At 51.5% G+C, this 19918-nt stretch overlaps 2 protein-coding genes across 16 annotated transcripts in view; one reads left to right on the top strand and one right to left on the bottom strand.

Annotated features, from left to right (window-relative positions):
* Positions 1-3530, top strand: part of MIER1 (MIER1 transcriptional regulator) — a 42884-nt gene extending 39354 nt beyond the window's left edge. For 5 of the 6 annotated variants that reach the window (XM_087730339.1, XM_087730340.1, XM_087730342.1 and 2 more), the window contains one exon: positions 179-3530. In XM_087730339.1, the coding sequence (XP_087586465.1) occupies positions 179-504 (326 nt within the window). In that variant the 3' untranslated portion in view covers positions 505-3530. The remainder of the gene's footprint in view (positions 1-178) is intronic. The other variant, XR_015698567.1, reaches the window with a different exon arrangement.
* Positions 2977-16907, bottom strand: SLC35D1 (solute carrier family 35 member D1). Of its 10 annotated transcripts, none has more exons than XR_015698568.1 (14): positions 16684-16907; positions 16108-16141; positions 15939-16025; positions 15537-15604; positions 14969-15040; positions 14085-14153; positions 13671-13773; positions 13058-13150; positions 9649-9716; positions 9240-9318; positions 8227-8309; positions 7023-7354; positions 4440-4535; positions 2977-4287 (listed from the first exon to the last, which is right to left on the bottom strand). XR_015698568.1 is itself a non-coding variant. In XM_087730346.1 (13 exons), exons 1-13 carry the CDS (start codon positions 16884-16886, stop codon positions 4284-4286), a joined length of 1059 nt encoding a protein of 352 aa, XP_087586472.1. In that variant the 5' UTR covers positions 16887-16907; the 3' UTR covers positions 2977-4283. The 10 variants fall into 10 exon arrangements, 7 of the variants coding, with proteins under 7 accessions (XP_087586472.1, XP_087586469.1, XP_087586474.1 ...); XR_015698569.1 differs by having other exon boundaries at positions 3340-3375; XR_015698570.1 differs by lacking the exon at positions 4440-4535 and having other exon boundaries at positions 2977-3375.
* Between the last annotated feature and the right edge of the window lie 3011 nt (positions 16908-19918).

The following is a 19918-nucleotide window of genomic DNA, read 5'->3' as shown; positions in this document are numbered from 1 at the left end:
TCTGTCATTTGTATGCAAATAAAAGAGTCGTTCATCACACAGTGAGGATACGGAGAAAAATATTGGCTTTTTAGTTCAATGGGACTAGTGAGACTTCTGCTTTATTGACCTGTCGCAGATTGTTCTGTTACTGCTCACGCTTCTACTCTCTTCCTTACGGTATGTCTCTGTAACGCAGGGCTGTCTGCTAATGGGCCAGGTGAGATACCAAATAAAGATGAAGCAAAAATTGAAGGATTGCATGTAAATGGACCTACCAGTGGCAAGAAAACACCTCACATGGATCTGGATACAAATGGGTATGAAACTGAAAACCTTTCCATTGACCCAAAACTTGCTCATTCAGCTTCAAGAAACGAAAATGATTTTGAAGAAAAAAATGAAAGACCTCTAAAAAGACGAAGAATTAACAGCAATGGAAAAGAGAGTCCAGGTTCTTCAGAGTTCTTCCAAGAAGCAAACTCACATGGGAAGCTTGAAGAACTAGAAACTTTGGATGACTGAATACTAGGAGCTGATTTTATTCCTTGGAGTAAATTTTGGGTGTCTAAAATTTTCAGGGTTGATGGGTTACCTTACAAAATCCAGTTCCGTAAAACAATCTGCTGAGATTTTTTCTAATACCTTCTAGTTGGCTCTTAAGATCTGATTATTTGGTTTTTTCAGTGCTGAAAAGCAGTAGGAGAATATTCCATTTCTCAGAGCTGGCAACTGTAGCTCCGGGAGCTCTAAGGCTCTTAAAAATATTTGAGAAACAAATCAGTGAGTTTTTGCAAAAATACTCCCAGCCTAATACATTAAAGAAACTGCTGTGTGTAATACACTATTTAAGCATTGTACAAGTGAACAAAGCATCCTATTTGAAGCAGGGGGCTGGTTCAAATGTTGCAGGAAGTTAAAATGAAATACAGAATGCCAAGACACGCATCAGAGTAGACACAGAGACTTCCACTCACGCTAGCGAGAGAAAAGTGTCATCCCATTGTTAAGGAACCCTTATGAATCCTGAAAGTTACGAGCACAACTATTTTTATATATAGAAGTTTTAAACGGTAAATAAATAAACCAGGTCAGGTTTGTGTATGTAAAATTGTTGACATCAATGATGTCTTTCCATATTCTTTATCTGGGCTAAAGAAATACATTCTGTATTTTTCCAGATTTCTTTGTAGCCTTTGAAAGATTTTTACAGTACTTATGTCTTGATTGAACTGTCCTTTCTTAAAACAAAAGCTTGTATAATTTTCTTAACTTGTACAGTTGGTAAACTTTTATGAGAGAATTGATATCCTGAGTCTAATGTCAGCTTCATTTTATTTTGCTGAACTCTTTTCTAAAAAAAAAAAACCAACAAAAAAACCCCAAACCAAACCAATTGACTTAAAAATGCTTATTAGTCACCAACATGTTATTTTCTTCTCAGAAAACAGTAAACAACATCAAGAATGGTTAGAAGTCATTTGATTTTGAAAACATGATTTTTCTTACTTCTGTTTTATGGCAAATAGTGATGCTAAAAATTTGTTAAGCATGATGCTTGTGTTGCACAAATTTTCTTGCTTTCATTATACATTTTCTCATTTTATTTTGAGTTCAGATAAATTTCACGTCAGCTAAACGCTTAAGTTTACTAAACCTTGTTCACCAAGATCAGGTGTTAGATTATCCATTGATTTATTTTTAGTCTACCTATCATCTTCTACATTTCACTGAGCACAGGAAGGGTAGGAAATGGGTCAAGCGATTCTGGCTCTACAGGTTAGAAATGGATGTGCAGCTGGTAACCTGATCCCGAATTTCTGAAAACCAGTGGACCTTATATGGCTGGGTATTTCAGTGGGAGCAGAAACATCACATACACATACTTGGTACAGCATATACACATATATGCACATTCAGTATATAGAGATTCACATGGATAAGAAGTGAGAGTAGGTATGGGTAACTATTTTAAGATTAAAGTGCGAGAAACGAAAATTCTTTATAAATGCGTGTGGAGGGGGTGATGCTCACCATCCCACTAGCATAATTTGAAAGTTGTTGCAGTAGGGCTTACATCCATTAAATAGATTTTTAATACCGGTGTTTTGGGTTTTTTTTTAAATTTTTTTAAGCCACAGCTACACATCTACTATATTAAAAACAGGAAAAATTGTTCATTTGTATAATTTATAATCTTCTCTCCTCCTCCTGTGGCTTACAGGAGTGCTGTTAATTTTTAATTGGTTATTTTTACTTAAAGTTTATGAGTCTTTACGATTCCAGTTTTAAATGTATGGTCCTATCGTTTGAAACGAATGTATCAACCTAAAAAACCCAGCTGCTAAGGGTTTCGTTTGTTTTGTTTTCTTCTTCAACTGTGTGTACTTGGACTTTATGGTCATTAATGAGCCAAATCCTCTGGATCCGGCACGGCTCCACCACCATGATGAGTTACTGGAGTGTATGAACCTGCTGTTCCCAGAAATGTTGTGAATGATCTGTTCTAACTGGTTCAGCTGACGTGCAGAAGTTGACAACTGCCTAGAATTAGACAGCAATTTATGTGGAGAGGCACATCAGTAAGGTTTGTTAACATATGGCCTGCATTAATCAATTAATTAAGTGATTGCTTTAGTAAGAGGTTGCTGTTAATTTTACGATCTGGTTTATTAACAGAAACCCAAAGTATCACAGCCTTATATCAAAGATGCTCTTGAGATGGTTTCAGACTGAGGGTAGTGCAGTGCTTCTAAGAGTCTTTGCAACTAGAGTCCTATTTCCAATTTTATTTTTATGCATTTTTGTTGGCAAGTTGGAAATAATTCCAAAAATATATAGGAAAGTTTATAAGTAAATTGTCTCAGGCTTGTGTGTGAAATACAGCACTGTGTATATTTTCAGGAATGTTGCTTTGTTTTTTTTATCTTACCTTTTTTTTGGTGATACGTAGATGAGACCTGACATTCCATAATCGATAAATATGTAATGCTCAGCTAGACTTTAAGAATATTTAATTATAATTTACATTTTGTTTATGCTGGTGTTTTATACAATACTTTGTTCATGTTCTTCAAGATGCAGCCACTATAACTTCGTAAGTCATTGCACTACTAAAGCTATTTAAAATGCTAGAAATATAGTAACTTTGATTTCATTTCAAAACCTTTCGGTACAGTTTAGAGCCCAGAAGTGTTTGAACGTGTTTCCAAACTGTGTTGAAAAGATCACAACTTGCACGTGACACTTGGGTATGTTTTTCAAGCACCGTCGTGACGGGTTCAGCTGGAGTGGGTCTCCTGGATTCCTGAAGTGCTTTAAGACTGCAGCCTGAATGGCGAATCCAGTGCAACAGCATAAATCCTTGCTGGGCTTTCTGAAGGATTAAATGGGATACTAAAAAAACAACCACACACACACAAAATTTACAAATTAGTTTTATAAATTTTTCCACACATAGTAATTTTGCACTGTTAGTAATTACCCTCTCTTATCCCCGCTCCCTGTCTGCAATTCTGAAAAAGCTTATTAAAATATTTTTTTAAACATACTGTCTGCATAAAAAATTCCTGAGTTTTTTGCTCAAAAGAGCAGGTACGATATTTTTGCTTACAGAGGATGCGAAGACCCCATCCCCTTGTAGCAGTGTGGTAGTGACAGTTATTGCTGCGGTGAAAACCACTGAAACAAAATACCCTTTTCTGATTAAACTCTGAACCGTTTCTTTCGTTCCCCTAAAAGCAGGTGGCTCTCAGACCCTTCTTCCCTCACACGTCCCCAGGACCATTCGGGGCACTCGTGGAGAAGGGCTGGAGGGGCAGCCTGGGGAGAGGTGGGGTTTGCTGTACGCTTTAATGTAAAGGCAGCGTAATGTAAAGGAGAACAGAGAGGAGAGCAGGTCTGGTGCTGCCACAGAGGGCAGCCAGGGCTAGGAAAGGCGGCGGCGGGTTAGCTGTGGGTTACAACTGAACAGTTAGGTTTTATTTCTAAGTCAAAGGCCTGGTGAGGCACAACGCTGCTGCTACTCCCAGCAGAAAGCCCCAGAGCACCAGGCAGGAGGTGCAGCAGTGCCCTGCCACAGCATGAGCCACGTTGGGACCGTCAGGAGCAAGAAGTGTTGCTCTCCTTCCCGCCCCGGGCGTGCCAGCTCGCCCCGTGTGCTGCGCAGTTTGCCGACGGGGTCCAGCGTGGGCTCTTTTTCTGCAGTTAACCTCGCACGCAGTCAGAGCGCCAGCAGAGGTGGCTGAATGGAGCGTGAAGCACCTCGAGGAGTGCTCCATCCCCGCAGAGCACATCAGCTCAGGCTAGCTGCCGAGAAGGGACGGGACTGATTTTAGCAAGGCACTAGGGTTGTTTTGGTTGGTTTTTTTAATCCCATTCGATAATTTTCCCATCCTCAAAGAATATTTAAAGCTGAAAACCCAAGAGACCTCCCTCACCCCTCCTTCCTCCACACATACCAGAGGAGACCCAGAGGGCTGGGGTGCTGGGGGAGCCTCAGCAGCTTCAGCATCTCCAGGCTTCTCTTGCGGCGACAGGGAAGCGAGGGCCAGCTCCTGGCAGAAGGCAAGAGCCGGCGGGGCAGGAGGAGGGAAGGTCATTGGTTTATTTGAAGCCAGTACAAAAATACATAGGCACATAAAATCCTTTTTTTTTTTTTCTGCTATCATCACTGACTGACATATAAAGCCTGCCATACATTCAAATAAAAAGGTCACCCTTTTAGTCACTAAAATGGTCATTTTGTAAATAGATTCTATATAGAAAAAATTTTAATCAATTAATAGCATAGAAAATACTGTTGTAGGAACTCTGTTCACTTTCCCAGTGTATACAATGCCATCCAGACCCTGGCACTGAAGTGTGCACAGTTACAAACAAAATAAGCTTTAAAAATATTTTACCATTTGGACAATAAATCTAACCAGTAGATTCAAAAATAAACAATAATCAAAACTTTCGACAGAATTGACATCCTGACTGCGAACGCCTCAGCACAGCAAAGTTACAAGCAAATGTGGCAAAAAGTGATTTGCAATATTTCTGTTCAAGCAAGCGAGACGAATGCACAGGCCTGGCTGAAGGACGGGGGTTTGGTCTGGTACGGCGCCAGTGAAGGCTCGCGCCGGAGGGGGCTCTGGCGGCTGGAAGCTGCAGGGACCAGGGAAACCCAAGTCAGGGGTCTGCCAGCCCCAGCACCCCCCAGCTGCTGGGAACCAGTGCAGGGACCAGTAACCCCACCTGGAGCTGATGTGTGAATAGCTCTGGGTCTTCTGCACAGCAGGAAGCATTTATCCTCTTTCCCCCCCCAAAAAAGAGGTGTTCTGCAACTGATTGCAAATCCGAGGCTTTACTGAAATTTAGGAAGCGATAAAAAGGATCAGGGAATTTTTTTTTCTTCCTCCAATTCTGCAGTACGAGGGGGGAGCCCCACTGAAGGGCTGCTCCTCGCTTCGGGACACACCGACTCAGCCCTCTGTGCTGCCAGGTGCCTTATAAATACAGTAACCACACCACTCCCCCGCTACACCCATGCAGCATCCCGCTGCCCCAAAAGGGAGCCCCCCGGGGGGAAGGGAAGACCGAAGCTCCGGTACGGAGATGTCAGCTCCGGCACACCTGGCCAGAACGACACCAGGGATGGGATTCTGAAGCAGGCGGCAGCGCAGGGCCCGGCAGACTCGCTCCCCATCTTTACCAGCACCGTTACAGAAATTCTCTGTCACATATAAAGACTTCAATGTTAAGCACTCCAATAAATGCAGCTTTGCCAACCAGCAGTTACATTTTTAGCAAATATCTTCCAGAAACAAATTATATTATCTATAGAAGCTATTTTCTTGGTTACCAAAGGAATGTATACAAAAAACCTCATTAGTTTTACCAAAAAACTTTTTAACCAAAATTATAAACAATTCTTTTTAAACTAAAAGACAATCCAAGGAGAGACCTAGAAAGAAGTGCTGTGTCAGACAACCTTTAAAAAAAAAAAATCAGTTAAAACTGCCGGACATATTAAAAATCCCATTCTTTTAATGGGTCACAAACCAAAGACAACTTACTACATCAAAAAACTAACTAACTGCGGGGACAGGGCTTGGCCAAAGCTGAAGTGCTGGTGCTGCAGTGCGGGCACGCGCCACACGTGCTTGGTGCCGAAGGGTGGGAAGGGGATGGCAGGGGCAGGAGCGGCAGCCTTCGCTTGGCAGTGATTTTCTGGCCTGGAGGAGGAGGCTCTGAGTGCCAGGTGGGACAACGTCAGCTCTCCTGCAAACCCTGCAGCTACTCGCTGATGGATCCAAAGTGCTCTGCGAGGGTCCCTGCACCGGGGCCAGCCCCGGCACGGCCAGCAGCTTTCCCAAATCCAAAGGTTTCTGACCCCAGCGTGGTTTGAGGGAGGCTGCTGGCCCTGCCGAGCTCACCGGTGGCAAGTAAAACCTTCATGTTGGGAACATCCCTGAGCCTTGTAAAAGCAACCTTGGGCTAGAGAGAGAGGGGTGAATGTTTGCAGGGCTCTTAGAAACCAAGGAGGGTAAACCCAACTTTAAAAGTGGGTTTACAGAACCAAAAAAAAAAACCCCAAACCAACTAACAAATCTAAGTTCAGAGAGCACTGAGCGATCAACAAAGGGGCTTTGGCCCAAACCAGGAGCATCCTGCAGAAGTGGCTTTGCTGGGGGAATGCCTGCGCTTGCCTCGTGTGGGCTGCAATGCCACAGCTCCCCTCCCTCCACTCCTCTCCCGTGGGGAGAGAAGGGGTTCGCCTGCCCCTCGGGGCCAGATCCGTGCCAGGTACCACGGTCTCACCTTCCCGCAGCAGCAGCACGTGCTGCCCGGCCGGAGGGACCAGGCTGGGGGAGGCACGGAGCAGAGCCAGCCCCAGCATCCGTCCCCGGCTGCGCCCACTGCCCGGGGGGGCAGCTGCACCGAGACGAGACACGACACAGCCAAGGATGCTCAGGGTACGGCCCTCAGAGCTGACACAGTCCTCTGCGATTCAAACGTGTACGCTGCTTGTGCCAATCTCTACTGCCAAATCTCACCATGATTAGAAACCCGTTAATTCCTCATGATCAGACTTAATTAGATGTATTCTTCACTGTGCAGTCAGTTATCTTCCCAATCAGTTGTAAAGGCAGCAATCTAGATTGTGCAAATTAAGAGCATCACCATTACTCCATGGCAGGCACACTGGATTCCTTCCCACATTCTGCCCATGATCAGCTGAACAGAAATAGGTTGCTTCCAAAAAAAGCCTTTCCCTGGTCACACAGAGCTTTTTCCTTTAATATCCATCTTGATGCCAGCTTCAGACTGCTTGCTCATTTGCTCCTCCGTGAAAGTGATGTAGGAATACACCAGGCTTCCAGCAATACTGCAAAACAGGGTCGGGTATGAGAACGAAACATCCCAGCTCAGAGCCCCAGAAGCGACCGTGCGCTCACTGCGCACTCCGGCACACGCGTGGCCGGCTCCCTCCTGCATTGCACAACGCAAACCTGCCACCAGCAGCCCGGAGGAGATGCTGCCTTTTACACCAGCACATTTATTAGTTATATAGACCTGCCCTGGGCAGCCACAAACTCCAGTTGCCAAAGAAAAGTCAAAACTGTGGTATGCCAATGGTCAAGGATCTGCTGCAAGTATCAATTTGCAAGAAAATTCTGTTTTCCTCCTAAGATCAGATATTTTGTTTAATTTGTACCCAAATGCTTGCTAGCCTGAGTCCCTAGCCTAGTGCTGGACCTGCTCCATCACTGAAGGAATCCTGCTGAAGGACAGGGGGAGAACAAGGGAGACTTCACAATACAGAAATACACCCCAGACCAGAAAGCAGACTTTTCCAAAAGCTGTACTAAAATACCAGGTGAAATAAAACAAAAAAATATTTCTTTTGCTACCTTAATTACATGATTTAGATACAGAACTCTGAGAACAACTTAAGTTTGCTGCTAAAACATGCTTGTGCGTTCTCCTGGGTTTAAAACAACCAGAGTCTGTCTGGGGGCTCCCCACAGCCCGAGCTGTAAGCAGGGACCAAGCGGCGCTGCCGGCGGCACGGGGCTCGCCCCGGGCTGCGAGACGTGGGTCAGCACCACGCCAGCTCTTCTGCTGCGGCGCGAATACCAATCCATAAGGATTTTTTTTTTTTTGAAAAAAGTGTTGAGCCAGTCAAACCATTTCAGTTTCACAGCAATTTTCACTTGCAAATCATAAATAAAAACTGCAAACGCCCGACGTTCTTACCTGATATTTAAACCAATGAAGTTCGTCCATGTAAAAATATAGTCTCCTCCAAAAAACATCCCAATATAGGTTATTAAAATATTCTGCAAAGGAACAAGATGTTAGCAACATAAGTGTAAGTTTCTATATAGCCCGAGACAAGTGTATGCTCTATGCATTAAAGCAATATGGAGATGGGAAACCCCGGATGCAAACAGTGCGAAATAGGCAAGCAGTGATAATACTGGACTCAAAGCAGTTGGGTTTAGAGCTGCTGAGAAACGCTCCTGAACGGAGGCTTTGATTGCTGGGGCAGCAGGGCAGTGCAGCCGCCAGGCCGCGATGCTCTCCCTCATTTCAAGACCGTCACTAAAGCCAGAAAAATGCCCAGGAGTACCCGTCTATTTTTGCAATGGGCTCGTTGGGCCGAGGTGACCCAGATGATCATGGCTGTTTCTGAGTGTTTTGCACTTCATTAGCCCTGGGGAAGCTAAATGCACCGACCACAGCCAGCACCACGCGCGACTGCTTGCCATGACTGCCGTACAAACACACAGAGAGTATCTCTCTACTCCAGACAACAGAAAAAAAAAAAAAAAAACAAAACACCGAAAAATCCCATTGGAGCCATCCTCCCCTCCATGCAGCACACAGCAAAAGCCCCAGAGCCTCCATCTAGCCCTTCCCATGCTGCTGCTGAGCAGATGACACTGCTGCCTGCACGGGCAGAGCTGGGGTCACACAGTGCTGGAGCGGCACGAAGCCGGTGCAGGGAGGCTGTGGATGCCTCAAGGCTGTTCACAGCTTTTGCTGGAATAACTCCTGCAGGCAGGCAGCACCCTGCCACACGGCCCAGGGAGGCACGAGATGCCTCAGGCCACGCAGAGCTGGAGAGAGCCCGGGTGCCAGGCACGTCCCAAGCGCTCCATTAGCCCCCGTACCAACAGCTAAAGCCACTGTTTAATACGAGCCCCAAGCAACGATTACTGCAAGGCTCGCCTGACGGCAGCCCTGGGAGCAGAGAAACCGCTTACCTTAATGCAGCCAACTATTGTAGTTGTAAGAGCAGAATTATACTGAGTGCAAAGAACTGTGGAGTACATCAAAATAAACCTGGAGGAGGAAGAGCCAACATCAGGCACCAGGACATACTTTGGGCACTGCCATTCATCTCTGCACCTCTCCCCCTCTTTTCTAGAGCGATATTTGTATCACCACTTTTTTGGCTAAACCTGCACTGAAGCAGGGTAGGAAACAATTTCCATCTGCCATAGCTCTCAGAAATAGTGTCCTTATCAGGACTTTATCAAGATTTATATATTTTTTTTTTTAAACGCAGAACAGCTTAGACCACCAAAAAACGCTACTGCTGGACACCCCCCCAGCCGCTGGTTGAAACCCCTGGAGGCGGGCAGCCCCTGCTGTGGCAGTGTACATGCTTACCCCATTACACACGACAGCGTAAACTGCACAACGAAGAGCGTGTCTGCCCAGCCCTGGTACTCCATTGCCTGCAAGAAACACACCCCAGCCCTTAGAGGAGGAGAAGGAGATGCAGTAATTCATAGCAAGGTGAGAAACAAACCTCCAACATCGGCTTTCACATCACAGCAGGAAAAAAACCAAACCAAAACACAGCCCAACGTGACATCCTGGGGCTGCAGAAGGGCCAGCTACCCACAGCAGCATCGCCCCCCAGCCCAAGCCAGCACCCAGCACACCCCTCATGGAAACTGGCGAATAACAGTTGTACAAGCAGGAGGAACCAGGAAAGGCATTTCCCAGCCGGTTGTTGTCCAAAGTCACCCTCCTGAGATCCCTGTGCAGCGGCTGCGGTCACCCACATTTTGTGCATCCAAGCTACAGGCAGCAGCAGGAGCCTCCTTGGCCACGTCAGGGCTTGCTGCAAGGGAACCCCAGCGAGAGAACCCTGCCACCACCACCCACAGCGACAGCTCTCCACGCTTCTGATGTCCGAAAGGGACACGAAAAGTTCACATATAGATTTAGTAAGTTCTGAGTGGAAAGCTCAGAAGAGCCCTTGTCAGGCACCGTGATCAGCAGAGTAAACTGCAACGCTTAGACAGCGTGTCCCAGGGGAATTTAACATCTTGGGACAGTGCTGACAAAATGGCTAGAGGAAGTCTGGATTTCATGGTAGGGCTTTTTTCAATTGGGTTGTGTTTGGGTTTTTGGGTCAGGTTTCATTTTGGTTGGTTGGTTGGTTTGGTTTTTTAATTATTATTTATTTATTTAAAGTTACACTCCATGCAGCCAAACCCACGTCTTTGCCAGCTGCAGGTCTAGGGACAACTCCGAGGACAAAGCTCCAGCAGCAGGTGATGGCTTGCAGTGGGGACAGGGAGGGAGGCCAGAGGGTGGTGCTGCCGGCCAGGCTGGGGACATGGGTCAGAAGGAACCTCATGCAGCTCAACAAGGGGAAATGCAAAGTCCCATCCCTGGGGAGGAACAGCCCCAGGCACCAGGACATGCTGGGACCACCTGACTGGGAAGCAGCTCTGCAGAACAGCCCCAGGGTCCTGGTGGACACCAGGCTGACCATAAGCCAGCAACATGTCCTTGCTGCAAAGAAGGGGAACAATGTCCTGGGCTGCATTTGACAAAGTACTGCCAGCAGGTCAAGGGAGGGGTTTCTTCCCCTCTGCTCAGCACTGGGGAGGCCATCCCTGGAGTCCTGGGTCCAGTGCTGGGCTCCCCAGTGCAAGAGAGACAGAGACATACTGGAGGGAGTCCAACAAAGGGCCACCAAGGGACTGCAGCACCTCTGCTATGAGGAGAGGCTGGGAGAGCTGGGACTGCTGAGCCTGGAGCAGAGCAGGCTCAGGGGATCTCACCCACATGTATAAACACCTGCAGGGAGGGTGCAGAGGGGAGGGAGCCAGGCTCTTCCCAGTGGTGCCCAGTGCCAGGACCAGAGGCCATGGGGACACACTGACACATGGGAGGGTCCCTCTGGACATCAGGAAACACTTTCTCACTGTGAGGATGACGGAGCGCTGGCACAGGTTGCCCAGGGAAGCGGTGGTACCCCCATCCATGGAGATGTTCAGAACCCAACCGGACATGGTCCTGGGCCACCTGCTCTAGGAGACTGGACCAGATGATCTCCAGAGGTCCCTGCCAACCTCAACGAGTCTGTGACGCAGTGAGGTGGCGAGGACACAACAGGGCAACAGCTGGTCCCCCCCCGCCTCCCCTCCCAGTGGGGCAGGGACTGGCACAGGGGAGAGAAGGGCTGCCAAGCGCACAGGGATCCTGCCTGTCAGCTGGGACGGTGCTTTCCAACAGGGACACAAAATGCCAGCCTGAGGGGCACCTTCCTGCAGGTGGTCCATCCCCTTCACCCCCAGGAATTATTTGCAGGGCTTTGCTCGCCACCATCAGCATGCCCATTTCTGCCTCTCGCAAAGCGTGGCGTGACAAGACATGGTTACCTTTGATGCTTGTTAATGAACTACTCATGCACGTCGATGTGTTAAATCTTGTACGGTGGGAGGCTTTCCTATGCAACCCCCACTTCTTCCCAGCATGGCCCCCCACGATGCAGCACCCCATCCCAGCTCTGCCCTGGGAGCCATCCCCGTGTGAGACACGTTCAGCTGCACGCCCTTCACAAGAGGGTTTTTCATCAGGCTGCAAACGTGGAGTTTCCTGGCAGCAGCCCCAACAGAGTGCATCTTTGTCTGCCTCCGGCTGCCAGGAGCTTGGCCGGGAAAAAAGAAGTTATTCAGGGAAAGAAAAAAAAAAAAAAAAAAAAAAGGGGCAATGTCTCCACAGGCTGAACAGAGGCTGCACAGTGCAGCACAGAGCAACATTTTGCTCCCCATCCACCAGCTCCTGCTTATAAATGAGCACTTTATCCCCAAATATATCCCACTGAGTCGCCCTTTATGAAGGGCAGGGTCTGAGCTACCTTCACTCCATAAAATCGCTTCTCCTTGCTAATCACAGCTCATTACCTTAGCGACTGCTTACTGGGGCTCGTCATCGGGGCATTAAGCTCCTAATGAGAAAAAAGCCACCAGGCTCTCCCTGTCTGGGTATGGCTGGAGGGGACAGGACAGGGGTGCCTGCAGGGGCCACCGGCACACACAGCAGTCACCCATGGGCATCTGGGTGGGCAACACCTGCAGCCTTCAGCATTTGCCTTCCCTGCCCATGGAGAGGGATGCTTGTTTCTGCAGGCATGAAAAGCAAGAGCTCTTGCTCAGGAGTGCCAACCGAGTATATCTGCACATAAGTGAGTGTAATAATAATAAACAACAATAATACAATATAAATTTCAAGTATATGGAACCACATATAAATCGGATCATGCCCTGTTGGGGCAGCTTGGGCAAACTGACCTCCAGAGCAACTCAACATAATAACCACACCAGTAAGAGGGAAGGACGGAAAGAAGTCTGAAGCAGCCCATTTGTTCTAAAAATACTCAACTTCTTTGTTTTAAATAATATTTGGTTTCACTTATTGCTCTCGCACTTCCCCATTCCTCAAGCATTACAAAAATGCCTGAATGGAGCAACTCTGTGGATTTAGGACTTACAGTTACTTTTTACTCAGGCAGCTTCCATCTCTGCCCCAAAACCCAGCCTCAAACCATCCTTTGCCCCAGCCTCTTCCCTCAGATGCTACGCAGCACTTATTTGCAAATTGGGGATAACGAACTACTTTGCAGTTTCACATTTTGAGTACTTCCCATTTTACATAAGATGGCTAAGTTACAGAAAAGTACATTATAACAAACAGTAAAATGTTCTTCTAAGCAATCCATTTTGCCCATAAGGTATTGTGCTACTACAGATTTTGCTTTTGGGGGCAGGAATCCTACCTTTTGCGCATCTCCGGTGAAGTAGGCAATGGTCAAGGTGGGAAGGATCATGAACAGTGCATTGTAATATAGCAGACCATATTTTCCCAGCTCCTAAAAATAAGAAACATTGTGTACTTAAGTTGGTTCCAAACAGGAATATAAAACCTTATTCATATTGCTACTGAAGACTGGATCTTGTGAGCTAAATCCACATGGGATTCTCAGAAACAGAACAGTTGGAGGTTGTTTTTTTTATATATATACACACACACACGTTTGTCTGTATATATATTTTTATATATGTATGTATGTATAAAAAAAAAAAAAAGAGACTTGGGTGACAAGCTTGCAACAGGCTTTATGGCCACCATCAATCAAAACGCCATTTCTTTGCTGTCGCAAGGGACTGCCGTTGTAACCAGCACAGGGGCAGGGCTCCAGCTGGCACCATTTGGCAACACTGGCACCGAGAACAGCACAGCAGTATTGCCAAACCTTCTGGACGTGAGATTTTGGGAAAGGGATGGGGTAGCGCCAGGCGAGCCTCCCTTCTTTGCCCCTTCAGATACAAGTTGCTGCCAAACCAAGCGCAATGCTGCAATGCCCAGAACGAAGCCGAAGGTCACCCTACCTTTGAATCCAGCTTCTGTTTCACATAGGCACCGTTTGCAGCTGTTAAGGCATCGTTAATAAGGATAAAAATATATCCTTCCAGATCAAATGCCAAGTCAGCACTGGGAAAGGAAAAAACCATAAGTTAAAGCTTTAAGCTGTGCAGAGTATAACACTTGCAAGATTTCTTCCACCTTCTGTTTAGCCAGTAAATTGTCAGAAAAAGTTAATCATGCAAGGAGGGACTGGGATTTGGGTCAGTAAAAAACATTCTTTCCTACTAGAGAGCATGTCTGAGGGTAAAAAAAGTCAGCATTTACTCTCTCTCTTCTTGGGACATACCGCGGTACTTGATTCACCTTAGCTTTGCTAGCTGGCCCATGCAGGGCGCCTTCAGAGACAGAGGAGAGGGGACAGCAAACCAGGAGCTCACCTAGCAGCTACGAACGCACCGATGATCATAGCAAATACTGTCATCTGAATACTCCAAGAAAACTTCTTCCTGAAAAGAGAGGCAGGAGGACACGGCCAACATCCACAGTTAAATCTTTACTGAAGTATTGTGAGCACTCTGGAGAACGGCAGAGAGAAGCCTTTCCTCCCAGCACATAGAGGGGGAGCAAGAAAACCCCAGGCAAACCAACCCATGCAAAAGCAGCAAGTAAAAGCAAGACATTTTAGACAATTATCTCTGCGATTTTAAAAACAAACAAACAACTTGGCATTGATGAGGTGCAAGTTTATGGGGTGCTACAACTCTGCCTATTGCAGCAAAGGGTTCAGCTGGATACAGGGCACGTGGCACCGTGTGGGGGACAGGACCAGCCCAGCACCCCAGTGGTGGCCCTGGGGAGGGGGCTGTCAGCACACAGCAAGAGCGGTTTTGGGGTCTCTGCAAGTCCTCGCAGGGAGGAGAGCTGTTAGCAGGGGCGGACAGGCACAACACCCTCTGCTTCCAAAACTGCACCGCACAGCCAGGCTGCTGCAAGCGGAGACACAGCACATCCATCTTCCCCCTGCCTGGCAGCTACAGTCGCACCTCGCCTCGCCCAGCTCCCTCCAGGCATGCAGACAGGCAGCAGAGAAAAGGGCTGCGGAGATCAAGGCAAGTAACACGCTGCTGCTCTCTGTATCCGCTTCCTCCGCCCACCCTCGTTCCTAAAACCCAGCTTAGAGCCAAAACCCCTGACCACACGGATCTCCGACACACACAAACTCACTGACACACCGCACGTCATTCCAACACCTTCAGGCTTTTGTAACTCTAACAGTATTCGTCACCAATAGCCGGGGAGAGAAGGGGCTGGGAAGACTCACTTGAGCAAGAATCCTTCGGCAAACATTGTAAACAGGATAGAAAACCTTCGCAGGACAGTGAACATCGGCAGGCTGCGAGAGGAAAGTTTAGCAGGGTGAAAAGGGCTTCCCCACCCTGGCACTGCCGAAACGCAGCTCTGCAGCCACCCGCAGAGCAATGCCCCAAGCAGGCGCTGGGATAAGGGCTCCAGAGAACAGAGCCATGGGCGAGCCTGGCAGCTTCCTTACGGAAACTCCATTACTCCCACACCCGAAAAGGTATTGCTTATGTCAGACCTTGTCAGGGTGGGGGACCCCAGGGATTGCCCCAGACCCTCACCTACAGTGGGCAAGGGCCAGACCCGCGTCCCTCCCTACCCACTGGCTGGGGAAAAGTGTTCGGAAACACGCACGTGGCTTTTTTTAGCGTGGGCAGAGAATGAACCGTATCGCCCCGAGCGGCTCCTGCTCGTGTCACCCACACCCCTGCAAAGCCTTAGGGCTCGGCAGCAGCTCCCCACAACCACCGGACGCCCCTGCCCCAAGGACCCCGTTGTACACCCCCCGGTAGAAAAAAAGCCATCCATACTTCAGTTTCTTTGTGCTGAACAGTCCTGTGATCTGGTTCCCGAAATACAGAAGAGGTAGAGGAAACGTCTAGAAAATTTTAAGAGGGATAACACACTGCATGAGCCACCAGAGAGACAGGGAACTCCCCAGCAGCACCCTCATAATATATATGAAATTATTTCCACCCGCGGTGGAAACGTTCACACGCGCACGTGTCCCAGCTCCTCAGCCCGGAGCTGCTCCATGGCCGCAGGCTCCCGCGCAGCTCCCTGCTCCTGGGGCAATGAGCACGGGCATCCCGCTGCTGAAAAGCCCGTGGTGGCTGCCGCGGGCAAGGGGCTGGGGCAGAGACCACCGCCCGGCCTCGGGGCAGGGGAAAAGCGCCCGGGGAAGGAGGTCAGTGCCCGGGGAGGGGGCTTACCCGCCGGGGGACATGCCTGTCGAAGTCAGGGAACTTGACCACCCGCAGTGCCTTGCCCGCCCAGAGCACCGCGACCGTCGCCAGCATCTGCAAGAGGAGAGCAGGGGTCAGCCCGACAGCCCCCCGCGTGGGGAGCCAGGGGGGACGGGACAGAGGGGACCCCACTCACCTGGCCCAGCCCCACGCACAGCGAGGAGGGGAACCTGCGGGCAGAGAGCAGACATCAGTGGGGGCACCCACATCGGGTGCAGCCACGCACCCCCCTGCCGTGTGCGTGGGGAGCAGGATAGCGGCAGCCCCCAGCCCCCCAACCTGCAGAGCCCGTAGCCGTGGGGGGCATTGCTCAGCCGTGCAGGGGGTCCCCGGGGGAAGGGGGGGCACCCGCGGGGGGCTGGCAGTGCACTGCACTCCCGGGGGGTAAAGGAGAGGTGTGCATGGGGGGCCCAGCCCCGCAGCCGGGGGGTGCCAAGGGGTGTAAAGGACCCCAAAGCAGGGGGGCATGCGTAGGGGCGCCAGGCCCCCAAGGACGGGAGGTGTCGGGGGGTGCCTGCTGGTGCACGGCACCCAAGGGTGGGGGTGCATACACCGACTGGAGGGGGTGCCTGCCCGGGGGTGACCGCTGGTGCACGGCACCCAAGGGAGGGCTGCAGGGGGGTCTGGCACGGCGGAGGGGTGCACGCTGGGGGGCCGCGATGCAGAGAGCCCCCGGGAGGGGGGGGGTCACGCCCAGGGTCGCAGGCCGTACCCGTAGGTGGTGAGGACGCTCTTGTTGACGACGACGATGAGGAAGGAGCTGAGCCCGTAGAAGGCCGCCGCCAGCAGCTTGAGGCAGAGCGTGAGGCCCGGCGCCGCCATGCCCCGCTCCGCATCGCCGGGCGCGGGGGCTCCCGCGGGGGCTCCCCCCTCGGCCCCGGCCGCCGGGCGTCTGCGCGCCGCCGCCGACAACATGGCTGCGGGGGCGGGCCCGGGGCGGGCCCGGGGCGGGGCCAGCGCGGGGCGGGGCCAGCAGCGCGGGCCGGGGGCACGGCACGGGGGCAGTGCGCGGGGGCTGGCGGGGGGGCATCGCACGGGGGATTTATTGCACGGGGGTCTGGCGTGGGGGGCACGGCACGGGGGGGCACGGCACGGCACGGCAGCCTGGCGGGGTGCGGGGGGCAAGGCGTCGCACAGGGTTCTGGCATGGGGGACGTTGCACGGAGGAGTGGCGTGGCGTGGAGGGGGGAGTGCTGTGCAGGGGGCTGGCATGGGGGCGTTGCGCGGGGGCCTGGTACGGGGGGGCGGCACTGGGGGGCATTGCACGGGGAGGGGGGCATTGCAGAGACGAGGGGACACGTACTCCCCACACGCCGCAGCACGTGCCCGTTTGCGGACGGGGGAACCCCCCGCTCCCCGCAGCAGAAGCAGGGCGGGGGGTGCAGACCCGCGCTGGCACTGCTGTCACCGGCACGGCCGGGCACGGGCATGCAGCACCCTGCGGCGGGCTGCCCTTTGGTGACCCTGCACGCTGGATTTTGGCACCAGGACTTTTCCTTTCAGAGATTACATCTTCCCCTCTGGGCCACGTTCTGCCAAGTGGAAAAACCCCAAAATAAGGCAGCTTGAAAAGAAAAACACCATCCTATAGGTTACATCAGAAAAGCCAGCATTGTTTAGGATTTCGCTGGAAGACAAGAACTAACACATGCACCTAGAGCAGTCGCTGCTGTGCTATCTGCTTTCCACCACCCACGCGTCCCACTGGCAGCTGGGGAGCCAGTTCCCACCCAGCACGGTGGCCTTCCTCCGGCAACAGCAACCGCGGTGGGGCCACGGCCACGCCAGGACGGGGGCTCACAGCGGGGGCACAGCGGGTGCCCAGTGGGGCAGAGGCATGGGTGCCCGCTGTGGGGGGGGCCTGTGTCCCGTAGCCCCTGGGAAGGGGGGGGCTGGGGAGAGCACATGGCTGGAGGGACAAAGCCAGCACCAGTGATGCTGCCCCGAGTGGGGGGGGGGGGAAGGGGGAGGGTGGGCATGGCATCTCGCAGACTGGGTGCAGAGGGATTTGGGATGAGCCCCAGCTTGGCAGCCACAGCACTTTGGGGTTGTTCTTGGCGGGAGGAGGTAAGGTAGCTGCGGGGTGTTTGTTGCCCTTGGGCGCGGTGGTGTTTGCAGAGGAAACGGACCCTTTTTGAGAGCTTTATCCCCAGTTATCTCCCTGCCACGTCCAGACCTGCCTGGGCACAGGCAACCCCTGCAGCCTCCGGCATGAAACGGGGCATTGTGGCCCAGCGGGCACGAGCTGCTGCTCGCCCCAGCGGGCTCCTGCTCGCCCCGGCGCGCTCGACCTCATGCCCTCCCTTTGCAGGGGAGAAGCAAACTCTTTGCCCAAACTGTCCTTTTTTTCCCCTGGCCGATTTGTGTCCCCACTGCTGCCCCACTCCCGACAAAGGGGTGTGGGAGGAGCAGGGGCCATTCCCCAGCATGGCTCACACCCAGCTGCAGGAAGGACAGACCGACTTTAAAGCATGGGAGCAACTTTCCCATATCTAGGATGTCCTTTTAGGCTGGCCAAAAACCACAATCAAAAAAGCTTTCTCATCGGCATCACCTTCCTTGTTCCTGCGCTAAGTCCTGTCCATCCTTATCAAGCTGTAGTGTGGGCTTGGACCTGGAAATATTGACTCCTCCAACAGCAGAGAGGAACCTAATCCTGCCCAGACACTGGCGCCAGCGGGATTGACGCAAGTGGCCCCAATTCCCAGACCAGCCCTCCCCCTGGCACGTCCGCTCCCCCCAGCAGCACCGGTGACCCTGCGGTGATGGACAGAGCGCTCCAGGCCTGCTGGCACAATGGCAACCCCTGTCAACCCCATGGAGGGGTGTGGGGAAGCCCGTGTGGGTGCAGCCCCCCGTCCTCCCAGCAGCAGCCACGGCACAAATGCCACCGTGGCGGTTTTAAGGTCAAATCTTTGGACCCTCTGGGTGAATGGGTTTGGTCGGCAGCAGAAGGTGTATCTGCGGTGTTGCAGGCACGGTGAGAAGGGGACATGCCTGGTACCTGCCACAGGACTGTGTGCCTGGGATAGTCATGTCCCCCGTGTCCCTCATGCCAAGCACAGCTCTGGGTATGACAAAAGCGCTTCGCTTTTGGCAGCAAAGCCCGTTCTGGCCCGACCTTTCCTTCCTGCTAAACTAAGCCTCTGACTCACTGCAGTAATTTTAGCATGCCTGGCCAGCAGTGAGCCCACCAAAGATAACAAAAGTTAAATTAATCCAGTTGAATCTTAATCTCATTTGGCGACCAGCTCAGCCAGAGGTTTCTCCCCAGTGCCAAACTGGCGATGACTGCGGGGCAGCATGCACATCCTGGGGGGGGAAAGGGGATTCAGAGCTGGTACCCCCAGGAGACGAGGGCAGAGGGAAGGTTGGTGGGGCATGGCGGAGGTGGCAGGATCTGGCAGCACCGGGTGCCGGTGGCAGTGGTGGGTGGGGGGCTGGCGCGGGGACAGGGCAGGGCAGGTCTCGGCAGCCAGCGAGGAAGTCTCTGCGAGATGCAATCGCCTCTGCGGGGGCGGCTGTGCTGCTCGGGAAAGTCACACTAGAGCAGAGGCAGGAGCGGGGCGGCCCCCGCACTCCCCCATGCATGTTGTTGGCCACTTGAATTCAGGGCTAGTGAGTGCACACAAACCATGGGTGCTGCTGGGGGAGAAGGGGCGCAAGCACTCAATGTGACCGAGGCAGGTTGGGAGTCGGGAGAAAGTGCTGGTGGGGAAGGGGATAACTGACCCCAGCCCTGGGCTGGACACAGTGGACACAGTGGACACGGGGATGATTGGCTCGGCTGGTTCAGCTGGAAAAAGGCTGGAAAGTACACTGGGTCCCAAGGGAAACAGTCACTGCATGCCGAAGGCACCATTCTGGGGTGCACTGGGAGAAGCCTGCCATGCTGTGCTGTGCCATGCCATGCCGTGCTGTGCCATGCCATGCCATGCAATGCCAGT

Source organism: Nipponia nippon, unplaced genomic scaffold, assembly GCF_047370975.1.
Source record: "Nipponia nippon isolate SJK-2023a ecotype South Korea unplaced genomic scaffold, ASM4737097v1 scaffold_5, whole genome shotgun sequence".
Taxonomy (NCBI): domain Eukaryota; kingdom Metazoa; phylum Chordata; class Aves; order Pelecaniformes; family Threskiornithidae; genus Nipponia; species Nipponia nippon.
The sequence above is the reverse complement of the archived record's forward strand: the minus strand, read 5'-3'. Positions and strand labels throughout refer to the sequence as shown.